The sequence below is a fragment of the Streptopelia decaocto genome (assembly GCF_964273445.1).
Source record: "Streptopelia decaocto genome assembly, chromosome: 14".
Lineage (NCBI taxonomy): Eukaryota > Metazoa > Chordata > Aves > Columbiformes > Columbidae > Streptopelia > Streptopelia decaocto.
The window spans coordinates 7,234,828-7,250,171 of record NC_138669.1 but is presented as its reverse complement, the minus strand read 5'-3'; the positions used below and the strand labels follow the sequence as shown (position 1 = coordinate 7,250,171).

General features: G+C 45.9%; 1 protein-coding gene across 3 annotated transcripts in view; it reads right to left on the bottom strand.

The window, feature by feature from the left end:
• KCNQ2 (potassium voltage-gated channel subfamily Q member 2) overlaps positions 1 to 15,344 on the bottom strand; it is a gene marked incomplete at both ends in the record, with an annotated part of 63,516 nt that overhangs the window by 15,195 nt on the left and 32,977 nt on the right. For 2 of the 3 annotated variants that reach the window (XM_082065687.1, XM_082065688.1), the window contains 2 exons: positions 9,246 to 9,279; positions 11,158 to 11,226. In XM_082065687.1, coding sequence (XP_081921813.1) covers positions 9,246 to 9,279; positions 11,158 to 11,226 — 103 coding nt within the window. Of the gene's footprint in view, positions 1 to 3,665; positions 3,720 to 9,245; positions 9,280 to 11,157; positions 11,227 to 15,344 lie in introns of all 3 variants that reach the window. The other variant, XM_082065686.1, reaches the window with a different exon arrangement.

Sequence of the window (15,344 nt, the reverse complement as noted above, 5' to 3'; positions counted from 1 at the left end):
TCAGCCTCCTTAGGATGCTGGGGTCTGAACTTCCAATTTGAAACTCTCTGAATTTGGCTTCATTCTTCAGTTCTCTATAGTATTAAATCAGCACTTCTAAAAAAATGTGGACTCGTTACATTAGCAATAATTTTGGATTAATAAAAAGCATCACCTGTAACTTCCTATCACTGGTTTTTAACTATACTTGAGTAATTGTTTAATTTTCTCCTTTCATTTTGCAGTCAGCAAACACCAGCCAAACCGAGCTGGACTAACAGTCAGATCCATGTCTGCACATGAACTCAACCAGTAACAGTGTTCATTCATTGGAGAAGCTATGGCCAGGAGAAAGAGGTTATCTCCTGTTGGGAAATGAGGCTGCTTTTTAATCCAGAACTTGTGCTGAGCTCATGGCGCTTGAGAACAGCTTGTTAAAACCAGGCAGGAGTGAACGACAGCCTTCGTGGCTATCCCTAGGCTCCGGTCTGGTCTCAGGTGCAAATAAAAGACAGAAACCTATTACTGAGACATGAAGGAACAGAAAGTACATCTGTGTGTGCAAAACTTGCCATGACTAGAGCAGAAACCAAGAGAGGACCAGGCTCAAGCCTGATTTCAGAAAAACGCTTGCAAAGGTGAATTCAGCCCAGAGAAGGGAATTGTTAAAGCAGAACAACCTGGGTGTGAAGAAAACAAAAGGTCAGCCAGGGATCTGTGTCATGGTGAGTAAGCTCTCATCTCATCCTTGTGCACAAGCACCTTGTTAGACTCGGGTTGAAGGGAGGCACTGAAATCACAACTGGAAAGACCAGAGCCCCACCATCCCCATGGCCACCATGTAAAGCCCAGCCGAGCAGGGGGCCTGAGGTCAGCAAAGGGACACTGGAGCCAGATTCATCTTTAACCTTGGCCTTCAGTGTTTTGCAGTTATCCCATCACCCCTCTCTCCCTAGCACACAGCGGTTTTTCTCCAAACCAATGTTGAGCGCTCTCAAACACCACGTCACACACAATCTACATTTTCTTGCAACCTTTTGCTATTTGCCAGCTCAGTTGTTTTGCATTTCAGGAGCAAAGCAAAGCATCTAGATTGCATCTTTGAGCTGGCTGATTATTCCCAAACAAGATTTCAAGAAATATTCTCCCTGCAGCCCGGGCAAGGGCTCTGCAAACACCTTCACTGCTCCGTGTGCCCCTTCCCACTAGCAGGTCTCTGCGGTGCCTTCATCCCTCTGAGCAGACACCAGGAAAGTATCTTACAAAGCAGAATTTGATAGACTTACTAATCTGGCTTGGTATAGTTACATTACTCTCTAAAAATGCATGCATTATTGCATTTATTGACTAGAGACCATTGGTTTAGTACATTAAGAAACCACAGCTTCTAAGGAGTTTTCTATTAATTTAACTACACTGAGTTTTCCATGATTGCCTCATGGTTTGCAGTTATTTCGTTATATGCATCCTAGATGATGGCTTTTAGCACTCAGCCTTAGGTACATCAAAGCGCTGGCATCTGCCCCCATGAGTTTGTGTGGTGGGGGTTTACAGGCAGCCCCAGGGGCCAGGAAAACAAGACATTTTAATTATTTTTAAATCCCTTCAAGGTTAACCTATGGTTTTACTAAAGCACAGTGTGTAAAACACTACATTCAGGACAGATGCAGGTAACAAAGATGCTCTTGTAGCTACTCCAGAGCTCAAGACTCCTTTTTGACTAGAAGAGCCACAGCCTGTAAGCCTCCTTCTCAGGGTCTCCAATGGATTAAGATCTTGAGATAATTATTTGTTTCATCCTCCCTTTCCCTTGCAGGACTCAAGATGGGGAAGATGAAATGAGGACCACAGTGGGAAGGAATTCAGTAGAAAATAGAAAAAAATATACTGGATTTACCACTTAAAAAAATCATGCCTAGGAAGACATGCAAGGAAGACAAAGATCAGAGTGGCTGATTTTCCAGAAAACAGAACCAGACATGGACAGGTGAGAGGACAGCATTACGAATATCACCGCTTGTTTTAATCTCTGCCAAAACCAACCTCAAAGTTAAGCAATTGAAAGGAGCCTTTCTCTGGGGAGGGGTCCCTCCTCTACCTCCAAGGATAAAACAACCTCACCTGGCAAATGAAAACCCTGCAAAAGTCAGGAGATATATATATATTTATTTATTTATTAGCTAGACTATTGACCAAATCTTTGCCATTTGGAAAACTATTGAAATGCTGTTTCACAACTGATGATTGCCCAATATTTAAACCAGTTTGTTCAAGGATGAACTTCCACAGCACTGTCAAAATGCACAGCAGGAGGCTAACTCAAAAATTCAGAGTATTTATCCAGACACAGGGTATTTCCTACCATAGAGAACTGCTTATTATGAACTCTAGATCATGCCCCCTTCTCTCTATTACCCACTCAGAGATGGGATTTACCAAACTACTTCTGATCTTCTGGTACACACGCAAGTCTCAGGCACAAGTCCTGGCCTCTAGTCTGACAAATAATAAAAACAGCCAGCAGGGACAAAAATAGCAAGAAAAGAAAATATACAAGTTGGAACAATTAATGAAGAAAACCAGAGATACATGTACTTTTTAAAATTTCTTTTTGGTGGCTTTCTGAGGGAGACAGAGACTGGTGATTTTGAGAATTCAAACGGACTCCAAAAAAAGAGCATGCAGAAATTCGATTCCACAAGCATGCGGCATCACTGGGTGTCCTGTCACTCCTGCGCTGGGGACCCCCTGCCAGCATTCACTGCATGCAAACTCCGGGCCTCGCTGCATTGAAGTGCATGTTTGCTGCTGAGAAGCAGAGTCTGGGGAAGGGGAAGAGACTCTTCCAGTGTAAAATAAACAAAATAAGATATAGGTATCTGTGTGCCCTTGTGGCCATCAGATGGGTGCACTGAGGGATGTTTGTTGGGGATTCTCTGAAGACACCTAACGGCTGTCAGCTTGATGAAAAAGATGAAAACACTGCTGGTACGAAAGCCCCTGCTCTAGCTACCTGTTCCCCATGGGACTGAGAAACAGAACCATTCACAAAGCCAATGTCAAGGCCAAGGGGAACCCGTGTCCCCTATGTCTGGTGGGACAGGCTGAGATTAGTCCTTCTCTAGCTGCGTAGTAGAGGTGCTAGACAGGCAAGTCATGGCTTCCAAAGGCCACAAGACTGGAAAAGGTCAATTTGTGGTGTTGAGAGAGCCAAAGGAACGGTGATTGAGCAGCGGTAGGAAGGTGGTGTTTCTCATGCTACTAACTTGATATTGCTGCACAGCACAATTCAATTTGCAAGGATTCCCTGGACCTTGAAAAAGGATGGAGCAACAGGAAGGGGTCACAAAAAAAAAAATTGATTAATTTTTTGAAAAAAAATTTCCATAATTTGTTAATCTTCAACTCCTGGCCTCCTTCATTGCTGAGCAGACACTGGCTTGCTGGCCCAGACCAAATTCCCCATCCTCATCTCTTCAAATCACGTATTCTGCATGATTAGCAGGCAAGAAAGCCTCTAATTTCTGAGTGGGTGATGGGGAGGCTCTTTCACCTTTTTTTTTTTTTTTTACTCATCTAGTACCTCTATTAAGCAGAGAAGTGATCAGAACAGGTGGTAGCAGGGCAGAGGGAGAATGAGCCGTGCAGCTTTTGATTAGTTCCGTGCGACGCATTTCCCGTGGTACCTAGAGTTTCCTGAGCAGCATCCGCATAGTGACTCTCTGCACGGTTTGCTTTTACTGGAAATGAGGGGAGAGTAGAAATTAGACCTGGAAGCAAATGCCAGACAGGAAACTTTCGATTACTGACTCTAGGTTTAAAAGACAGGTGTTTTGAGGGCCGGGTTCATGACAGGATTTTTCTGTTTGAGTGTTAAGTGGGAAAGCAAATTAAAAAAAAAAAAAAAAGGTTTCTGAAATTTGTCTCAATAAATGTTATTATTAGCAATGACTCATTCTGCATTGAATTGGTGGCATTGGTTCATCTACAATTGACTGAGTCCTGCAGGATGATTTTGTTCATCTGCATTGGAAACAAAAGGTATTCTCTTCTTCCTCTAAACAGATAAAGATGATACTTTTTTAATTGCCTAAGCCATATAGAGCCAGATCTTTAACTTGGTTTGTACAACAACATCCAAAAGGTTCAAATTTCTTCTTTTTTTTTTTTTTTCCAAATAAAAACCTCACAAAGAGAGCTGGTTAAACTGAATTATTTGCATTATATTAAGCCTGGAATTAAAAAAAACCACAAAACAATAAAAAGGTAAAAATGGGGTGTGGCATAGTCCCTCATGGGAAGGGATTTGAACCTCTGTGTTCATGCATCTGTTTTTTGTAACACTTTTTAGATGGGCTCTGCTGCTGCTGGGAGTCTCTGGCTTTGCTGAGGCAGCACCACAGCTCCCATGAGCCCGTCCCAAATGGCTGCTCAGGAGATGATAGCCACCACGACCTCAGGAGATGGTGGCCACCACCACCAGGGTCCTCCACGCCATGGAGCAGCCCTCGACCTGCGCAAGGGGAGTGAGGCGGCCCCATCGTCCCACCTGGCCACCAACGGGCATCGCTTGCTGAGTTCATGGACAGACCGAACAGGCTGAAGGGCATAAAAAACCCAACCTTGTTTTAATTCACACTTGAACTCAGCAACCGGAGGAGCTCGCAGGCACGCACAGAAGGAATTTGCAAGAAATCCTTCTGCTTGGCGGCATCCCGTGCAAGCTCAGCCAACACCACCCTCTGCATGCCGGGGACTCCTCTGGTACCCGTGATGGGACCCTGGACCCCAGGGAGCCCCGGGGACTGGCGGTGCTCCCGGGGCTGTTCTGGAGCTGGGGTATGATCATCATGGTGTGGTAGTGGGATATTCAGCATGCAGAGCCTCAGGGAGACACGAAGGTTTCTCTCCTCTCGGTCTCCTCTGCAGTCCCAAGGGAAGGATGCAGTCCCTTCTGTGCAAATAATCCGCTCCCCCTAAAGGCAACTGATTATTTCCAGATTACTGTCAGTCCCAGCATGAGTCTCTGACACCAGTTTAGGTGGTTAGAAGGTCAAATGCTAACCCAGGCTACCATGGCCCATCAGGCTCCTGTGATTGACACCACTTTGCACAGGCAGTGGTGGCCAGTGACACCTCAGACACCCTGGGCTGGATGAGCAGGGACCCAGTGACTCAACCAAAGGCATCCTCCAGTGCGTACAAAAGCCTTAATCACACCCCTGAACGGAGATATTTATGTTGTGTGTACCTCAGACAGACATATACATACACTGATAGATATACACACAGATATACACACACATTACAAGGTGGCCCAGTCCAGCATTCACTCGATATAACGTCCAAAGTCTTGCTGAGCTCGTTAAGGTCAAGGACAAACCACAGCTGATAACAACCTTTCAAAAAGGTTTGTCTCATTACCTACAGGACTGAACTCATGCTGGACAAAGTAATCTGAGTTTTAGCTTCCCAGATCCCCAGAATCCTTCTGTTTCTTTTTCTCTGCTATTAATGTATTATTATGATCATTTGGTTCATTCATTTTTAGCTTTTCACCCAATCGTATCTTGGAAAATTCAAGAAGTACAAATGTGGTCATGGATGCCTTCAAATGTTTATCAAACCATCTGTTAAAGAGCATCTGAAGCACACATTTCATATAGGAGCCCTCATAGTCCTGGCTAACCATCCGTTTGCCTTTTTGACATTACAATTGCAAGACAAAATTAAATGGAGACGAAATGCCACAGCAAATTTCCAGCCTGATTACCGCGGGATCATCAAACCTCGTTACTACTCTGACTTGCTACTTTTCTGTAGCAGGAGAGGTGAGAAAAGCCCCCCCGCCCAGAGCAGCCCCTTGTCCCTGGGGTTGTGAGGCAGAAGAGGACTCAGATTCGGGCCCTTGGAGGTGTGATGAGCACTAACTGCTCCTGCGGCAGCAGCCAACCTGGGGGAGGGCAGGTGGCCACTTCTCCTGGCCAAGGCACATGGAAGGGTGGCCACAGCACCCAAAGCAATGGGCAACAGAACAGATTTTGGAAAGCAGATTTTAGAAAAAGGGAGGAAAATAACAAGGGGGAAGAGGTACATAGCATGTAGAGAAAGGCCAGCATCTTTTCTGCTTATCACAGCCTGGGTTCCATGTCATGGGAAGGTGAGCTCTTGTCACGCTGAGCAGGTCAGCACATCATGACCTGGTACTTGGTCATGGATGCAGACGAGCTCATGGTGAAAAAAAAATAACCAGAAGCGATAGAGAAAGGACATAACCTGTCTCTCAGTTCAGTTGTCCCATTTTACACAAAGACCAAATCAAAAGCCACCCAGGTAACTCCAGGTGACCCCAAGCCTGCATCACACTAACCCAATCACCTCCCCAGGTCCTCTCACTTTGGGCAGCAGCCTGTCCCAGTGCCTGCTTGGCAGAAACCAGCAGAAATCTGCACAGTATGGCAGCACCGGAGCCAGAGGGCAGCATCACCACTGGTGCATGGACATGACCTCCCCTAGTTGCCCCACAGGGCATTTGGGATGCTTCCCAACCTTGAAAAGTGACACTTGTCCTGCACAGCACATTCCCATGAGCCATGCCAGCATCCTTTCTCTAACTCAAAACATATCAAGATGCAAAATAGTGAAAAAGGCTGTTTCTGTTCTGTTTTCTTAAAGGACTTTGTGGTGGATCAGGTATGGAAAGAGGGATATAGGAAATCAGCCACTCCCTGCACGTTACTACAATGGGAGGAAGATCCAGCCATCTCCAGATGACAGATTACATTTCCTTACATCAATGGAAACAGAGGCAAATTCTTCACCAGCTGAAGCAGTAAAAGTGTGGTGCTGGGGTCTGCTGCAAGAGACAATTCATCCCACGGAGTTTCCTAAGGGAGAGAGTCACCAGCGGTGGAGCACGGCTGGATGAAGATCTGTCAGGGGGCTGAGATACAGGATGAGTTTTCTAGGACAAGATGACAAACTCCAAGCATCACTGGGAGGCTGTTGGAAATTAAAGTGTGTGGGAGATTTGGGATGTGAACTTAAAAACAATCCAGAAACTTATTTGGGAAAATAGGTGATTTGGGGCTCCCTGAATACAGCAACTGTTGTGCAAAATTCCTTCCTGAGGTCTGAGACATTATCAGATGGAAAAGGGCAGTGGGAGAGGGTAGAATTGAAATCACACTAACAAAACACAGAAGGAAAGAGCTTTGATTCTGCTGCGGCAGCTAAACTAAACAATATGGAAAACACTCTAATGCCATCTACACAGCAGCTGCAGACCCTCAGCTTATGCACTCCTGTGGTTCAGGTTTAGCATCCTACAACAGAGGGCAACAAAATCCAGCAGTGTCTGTAGAGATGGATACACTACAGGAGCAGGAAAGTAGCATCTGGAAATGACCCTGATGAAGGAGCTATATACAGTAAAAAATACTCTGAATAAGGGCACTGAAAGGCTATTTTTCCTTTTTCTGGGACATAAGATTAAGAAAGCAATATTGAAAATGAGCAGGGAAAAACCTGTAGTCTCTACCAAAAAATATTATATCTAACCTGGTAAAAATGAAGCCTGCAAGACAGGACTGAGATTCCAAAATAAGAAATTAAGACTACTGCCTCAGAAATAAGACCAGTGCCTGCGATTGCAGGGATGCTGGCTGGTGTGACCTCATAAGGGACTGTCAGTCCTCAGATTTCCTTAGTTATGGAGCTGATTGGGTTGAACAGATATTTTATCTCGTTGCACAGTCAGACACCTGCGAGAAATGCAGATTTACTCTTTGATGTGCCCAAAGTATGAGACAGGGCAGCAGAACAGCCAGGTCCCTGGGATGAAATGTTGACCCTGCTGATGCCACAGGCGAGTGGCCAAGATTTCAGCCTCGCTCTTCTCCCAAAGAGCGTTTCCCATGTCATGCTGCCAGGTTTAATAAAGCCTTCGCTCCAGTTACACAGGCTGAGACCTCAACTAGGAAAGAAAAAAAATCTGGATGGTTGAAACATGATCTTGGAGATTTAGTTTATTTGGCAGGGAAGTGGATGGAGTGCTACAGAAGTTCTGCTTGCAAAGAAAAGCTCAATTGAAAAGCAGAGAGTGGAGAGGGGGAAGGAAGGATGACATTTTCCTCCCTTTAGTCAGCACCATATCTACCCAGATATCTTTGGTTGGATTTTGTGCCAGGGAAAAATTAGTTTCTGGCCTCTTAAAAGGCACAGCAGAAAGTTACATCTACAAAACGCCAGGCTCTAGTTACACTTTTGGAAAACATATTCAATGTTCATAATATTTAGGCTGTAAGCTGTTTTGAGATATGAGATGGAAGATCTGAAAGCCAAGCAGATGATCCCCACAGATCATCACTTTTGCATCTTGCCTCTCAAGAAAAATCAGATTCAGTTCCAGAATTACTACTTAAAAGAACTGGGAAAATATAGGGGGAAAAAAAATCCCAGAACTAAATAATTCTAAGTGCATGAGAAGTATCCTAAAAGTATCCCAAATACCAGCCCTGTTGCTTTCCCTGGGCTGTGTGAATAGAGAAAAGCTCTCCCCAGGTGAGGTGTCGGGGTGCCCTTGGAAGGTGCTCGCCCCGTCCCAGAGGCGCCCACCGGACACGCTCTGCACGGTGGCCCGAGGCAGGGGGAGGATGGAGTAGGGACCGCGCTGCACCCAGAGCTGGGGAGGCCAGAGGGAACGGGGTGGAGAAAAGGTATATCTGCCACGCAATGTCGTGCCATGTCAGAGAACCCTCCTGTGTCCCACAGAGCAGCAGGTCCATGCAGCATGAGGGGCTCAGGAGAAGTTGGTGACACAGTGATGGCTTTGTGTCCCCACGTCACCGCTGCCTGGTGTGGCGGCAGGTGATGGAGATGTCAGCAAAGCATCACCTACCCATTGGCACTCAGCCTGTTATACTGTTTCAGCTACAACTCCAGCAACAAAATTTAAAATAAAATAAAAGCAGCATAAACCAAAAGCCCTCCTGTCACCCTGGAGAAGTGTCTGCCAGCTCTGCCCACCCCTCTCTAGCCCCCCCGGCCTCCCTGTCCTCACAGCTACAGCCCCAGGCAGACTGGAAGAAAGAGATGATTTAAGGTCCAGCGTAACACGCAGATACATCGGACTGCCACAGCACAGAAAAAAGCACGTTAATACCTAGAATGCTTCCCTCGATGGCACCACGACACGGTACACACACGCACACACGGACACAGAAATCTACGGGTAATGCATGGGGATGGCGCGGTGGCAGTGATACAGACCTTGGCGATGGTTCGGGCTGCTGCTCTTTCCTTTAAACAGAAGCAATAGTACATTAGCATGGTGGCAGGTGGCAAAAGATGTTGCTGCTGCTTCACTGTTAAAACATAACGAAAGGACAATACCAAACAATACGACTAAGTGGAAGTTGTGGACAGAAGAAAGGGAAAGGAGAACTTAATTCCTGGAATTTCTGGCCCGGACAGAAGATCACTGAAGACTCACACAACCTCAGAGAAGACACATACAAAAACATAGGGCTGAAGAGTTTCTCTCAACCCATCCTCGTGCCCATGTGTGACTGAGACACCTGACGGTTGTGTGATTTGTGTGAGTACAGGAGGACTTCTGTGGGGTCAGGGAGCGACCCCTTCCTTTGGAAATGCACCGCCCTGGCTTGTTCCTGCACGTAGAGAAGGATTTCAATGGTTCCCATGCATCTGATTTTCCTTCCTAGCCACTGGGACAGAGGTAATGTCAGGTCTCCTGGTGCTTTGCACCACATTGCTAATGCAAGGTGCTGGGGGACACTGGTGGGAAGGAGCACAGAGCCCTGACACCCCAACACCCCAGCTGGAGCTTCTGCCTCCAAAGCCTCTGGCAGCTATTTTGCCATAATAGTTGGCAAACGCTACATGGAGGGAGACAGGAGCCACAATTCTTGTATGTGGTTTTCTGTTGAGACCCCAAACCACTTGATTGTCCTGAAAGATCATTGATTCTGAGGACAAAGTGAGAAGAACACCTGCAAAAGGGTCAACATAGCACTGCAAGCGAAGCTAAGGCCACACTGAAAAATCCCAAAACTGCCAAGCATCTTAGTGGCATTTCCCTCCAGCAACAAGGAAAACCTGCTCTGCCTTCAACTATTTTGATTCATGGGAAATTGCATTTAATATGGGGCCCTGAAGCAGCCTTGCCTCTGCAGCCCCACCAGAAATGGAGCAGACTGTGGTTCTCAGCAGATAAGGGTCTGTGTTCCCTCACACCTGACGGTCTAAGGGACAAACCAGACTGCGAGAAGACCCAGGCAGGAGGAGTTCAGATCCCAATGAGCGTGATGCTGTCCCAGCCCTGGCCCAGCCTCCACACTGAGATCTGCGCAGACCCCGACTCCTCTCCCTTTGGCTGAAGGCAGCAGCCTGGAGAGACCCAAAAAAATGCCCCTCCACCCTCTGCTCCTTGCTCAGACCAGCCTGGAAGCCCAGCCTCGGTCATTAGCTCAGACACGTTTTAAATTTGCAGTCTGACCCATGGGTCTACAGATCTCGACTCCCTAGAGAGACACACAGCCTGAGGCAGGTCCCATCCTGCCCCAGTGGCACAGCCAGCATCTCCTCTCCATCCCTCCTGGGTCTGCACAACCCCTGTTCACCAAATGGGGCAACCTCACCTGCTTAAAAAAAAATAAGCATTACACCTCCTGAGCAGACAGCTAAGCTGCAGGACTCCCAGACTTCTGAGGCAATCGTGTATACCACATCACAGCTAATTTAGCAAAAACTTCTCACTTCTACAACTTTGCCTGCTCTTGGGGGAGGCGAGGGAAGGCTGGAGGGAACATAGAATGAACTAACACATCATGGGGCTGAGTCTCCTCTGAGGGTGGTGAAGACCAGAAAGGTCAGAGGAAAACTGAGAACACTACCTCAGTCAGATCCTTTGAAAATATGACTTTGCATTTTCAGCCAAACATCATAACGTTACTCCAGAGCCAAGTCAGGCTGAAGAAATTCATGTACAGCACAGGAGAGGGATGGGGACAAGGTCGCTGAACGACCCATGGGGGACCAGCTGCCAAAACCTCTCACATCTTCAAGGCTGTCCATATGCAAAAAGCAGGAAGAAAAAAAAAAAAAAAAAAGTTGCAAAATGTGTGTTTTCCAAGCTGTCTTAACTCTGCTGCTAACCTGAATGTCAGTCCCGATTTGCTCTTCAGGTTCCTCAGAAGTTCCAGCTGGTTCAGAGGAGGGATGAGTCTAGAGGGAGAAAATAAAGACCATTAATATCTTGGCAGAGCTGATCTCAGAGCCTCCTGTCTTGGAAATTTCCCCTGTTGCCCCCTCCTTTCAACTAGAACCAGGTTTGTGCCACCAACTGCAGCTGGGGAAGGATGGAGAGGGGTTTGGCTGTTACTGCCAACAGTGCCCTATGGCAGAGTGGTGGGGGAAGGAAGAGAAGGTGACAGTGAGAGAGAGAGAGAGAGAGAGAGAAACTTGTCTGTACCACCAGATTTTGAACCTCCCAAAAAACAAGTGGCTGCTGGGGTTTCTGAGGTTATGGGGCAGAGAAAACAGGGATCTGAGGCTGGGAGCATACCAGGAAAAAAAGCAGTGTGCTCTGGGGTCAAGTTTAACCACTTCCCTACTGTCCATGTCAGGTTTTGCCCCCAAATGAGGCAAAAAACACACATTGCCTTCTAGGAACCACAGGTTTCCTTCCTTTTGCACAAAGAAAAAGAATATGCCAATGAGAATCTTGGTCAATAATTTAAAAAACCCAGAAAACAAACACATTGTCGCCTGTCTTGATTTGTGCTAAAAGCCACTGAATTATTGCCTATATCCACTTTTGTTTTCTTCTCTCAGATCCTGGGAAACTGGGGTTTGCTCCATGAATATTTAACGCTGACATTCACACTCAAGTTTTCAACCAAGGGAGATGCGAGCTGGAGGTGTCGGGGGAGGCTGGAGAACGTGGCACATGGTTGGGAAAAGCAGCACCTACTTGGGGACCTGGCATTCAGGGTCAAGGCCAACAGAGCTCCATCCCATGGCTTAAAGCAAAATCCTTTCTGGGCCACCAGTGTGCCCTTGTCAAACCATCTAAGTGCCACATGCCATCGCTGTGCCCAGAGGGTGCCGAGTCAGCAGAGCAGCTGCTGTGACAGGCAAGGAGGAGAAGCATCATTGCAGGGACAAAGAGGAGGACAAGGGGCTGCTGCTGGGGCCACGGCCCAAAGTGCCACAACCCCAGGACAGTGCAGACTTATGGCTGGAAAATGAACCATGTAGGTTTTAATTAAAATGAGACAGACCTGCTCAAACTGAAACATAGGACTGGAAGGAAAGGGAGGCAACACTCCCGTAACAGACTGGTCTTGGCTGATGTGCTGTAAGAAATATGGCTGTTTCTAACTGTAAAATAAAGATATTTATGCCCACATTTTTTCAGCCATTATGAAACCAATAGTTTCACAGTTTTCCTATAATTGAAAAAAAAAAAAAAAAAACAACACACACACAAAACCTACACACCAAACCAAAACACAACTGGAAAAGTCTCTCATCTGCATACACAAAACTCATCCTCAAAACCACAGTTGTTCAGCAGAGCAGGTCTGCAGTTCACAAGACAGAGGCAATCAGAAAATTTTCCAATCTTAAGTACGGAGAAAAGAATAAAAATAGGCCTGAAAATTTTGGCTCAGCTCCCCAGTCCAGCTCTGTTTGCTTCCATCCAGAGAAGAGCACATCCTGATCTGGGGAACTGATGATCCTCTTCACTCGAGCTGCTGGGAAGATGCTGACCTTGGTGCAGTGGAGCAGTGCATGAAGCTGGGCTGTCACCTGCCTTCAAAATCATCATAAGGCTCATTCATTCCAAGATGAGAGAAGATGGTGCATAAATCAAGCACAAAGTGTACTTAGCAGTTACCGAAGGATGCACAAGCTGTTCTTCTTCAGCAAGCTCCTCAGGGAGGTCCATACCCAGTAGAACACAGGACAACAGCCCCACTTTCTCCAGCTGGGATCACAAATCCAGGGCTCCCACCGATGCAAGATTCAGAGCTGAAGAGCTCATTAACTCAACAGATTGAAGGATTTAGGATCCCAAAAGGAGCTTCTTCCTTCACATTAGCCCATAACATGAGGTCTACACCATGCTGGAGGTGACAACCTCTTGGGCCACCAGAGATGCAAAGGTGAAGACACACAAGCAAACAGATATTCACAGTTTCTGTGGGAGGGTGATGGGCTTGGTATGTGTATGATAGAAAAAAACAATTTACTGAAACAATAATTATTAAAAATTGTCATAAATTCAGCCATGTATCTGACCCAAAATTTAATCTGAACTGAATGTTCAGCCTAACCTGTCATTACAAGAGCAGCCTGGGGAAGAACTACTGCACTATTTCACCAGAACCGCAAAGAAATGCAGGGCTCTGCATAGTCCTTTGAGCTTTGCTGTACGATGCTGGATGGAGAACACCCTGCTCTGGTGTGTGTGCCCAGGAGACAGGTGACACAGCTGCCACCGTGTCCTCCAGAGATGTGGAGAAAAGACCTCCAGCTGGGGCATCTCACATTTTCTCTCTCTCCTCCTGGTCCGTGTGTCACTTGTTAGCAAGGGAAGGACGTTTCGGTTAAAGGGGAGCTGGGGGAAAAGATCCACACGCCCTGGGAACACACATGCCACCCGCCACAGCGACACTTCCAAGGCAGCAGCTGCTGCAGGGGACCCAGTGGTGCCCACAGCACCCAGCACAGCGCAGGGAAAGGCCACGCTAACTCAGGGTCCGGTTCCCCATCCAAAGGGACAGCAAATTTGTTATTCTTGGTAGCAGAGATAACGTTCAAGCAGCTGGGGACAGTGGGGATATCATGCGTCCGGCCAGGACATCACCAAAAATCCACAATAAGAGGACGACAGCATCACACAACAGTGGGTAGGAGCACATACAAAAACATACACACCACAACACACAGACATAGAGACAATGATGATTTTTTAACAGCCCCAGTATGAGCAATTTGGAAGATGGTGACAAGGGAATGGATGCTGGACAGGGATGAGAACTTAAATGAGTTTCCATGCTGTGTTAGAATTCTATTAGGAGCCAATTATTACCCTAACCATGATTTTAAGTCTCCAGCCTAAGTGATTTTTTCAAAACTGAGAATGTTTATGAAATTTATAAAATAATATAAGAAATTAGAGGGAAGTGGCTTCTAGAAGTAGAAAAATATCTGATTATCAAAACAGGCTGTTGCTCAGGACAACAGGAAAATACATTAATAATATTATACTTGTAATTCATTGATGCAATTTGCTGTAAATTAAACACACAAAGTGGTAAGTGTGATTTACTAAGGCTGTAAAACTTTTATCTGTGAAAACTGGAACAAGGTTTGGAAACTGGGCACTAACTCACATTAATGCATCTAGTGAGGATTTCAACTGCTCTAAGAACAGAGCTTATCCCACAGTCTGGAAATATTTACTCCCCATCTTAAAATATTGACTACACCTTCAGATACCCACTTCATATAAAAAATGCCTGTGATTTGAAAATCTGCTCTTTTCTGCAGAACCTGAGGTAACATTATTTATAATAAATTCTACTCAGTCACATATAGGTCTTTTCATTTAGATTAATCCCAAAAGGCTGAGTCGCATTGAACGTTGTCATAACAACTGCTTAGCTCTAGGTCAGTCTTGGAAGAAAAAACTGAAACAAAGTTCTTATTGAGATGGGACATCTCTTTCCCAAAAGTCAGACTGGATTACTAAAACAAATGAATGATCATTTCAGTTTAGCATTCCAGATCTCTGTCGCCTACAGAAATTGTCCTCAGAAGTGGTCACGGTTCCTACTGTGATTTTATTCTGTGCTACCACTGATGTGTCCCACGGTGCCACCAGCGAATTCAGCAACCCCAGCATGATCTGGTGGGCACAGCTCCTATAGCATAGAGTGAGATAAGTGACACAATGAAGGATGGGGAAAGGGCTAGAGAAAGATAAAAATGCAGGAGTGATGGCAGAGGAAAAATGGATGTATGGACAGAGAAGTTTTCTTGTTAAGTGTTGTATGAATTGGAGGAGGTTGATCAGACCATCAAGAAATCATCCTTAAAAAAAGCAAACTTATCAAGCACTCTGCCATTCTCCTTCCTTAAAAATCAGCATTTTGGCAGATAGTTTCCCAACATTTGTGTGTACCAATAGCTAAAATGTACATGGAGGTGCATGGAGTTAGTCTGTAGGCAGCAGAATGGGGAGCCTGGTTTGGGCTTTCACTCATTTCTTTGAAAAAACTGATCCTCAGGGTTTACTATTTTTTTTTTTCTGTTTTTGTAATTGAAGGCTT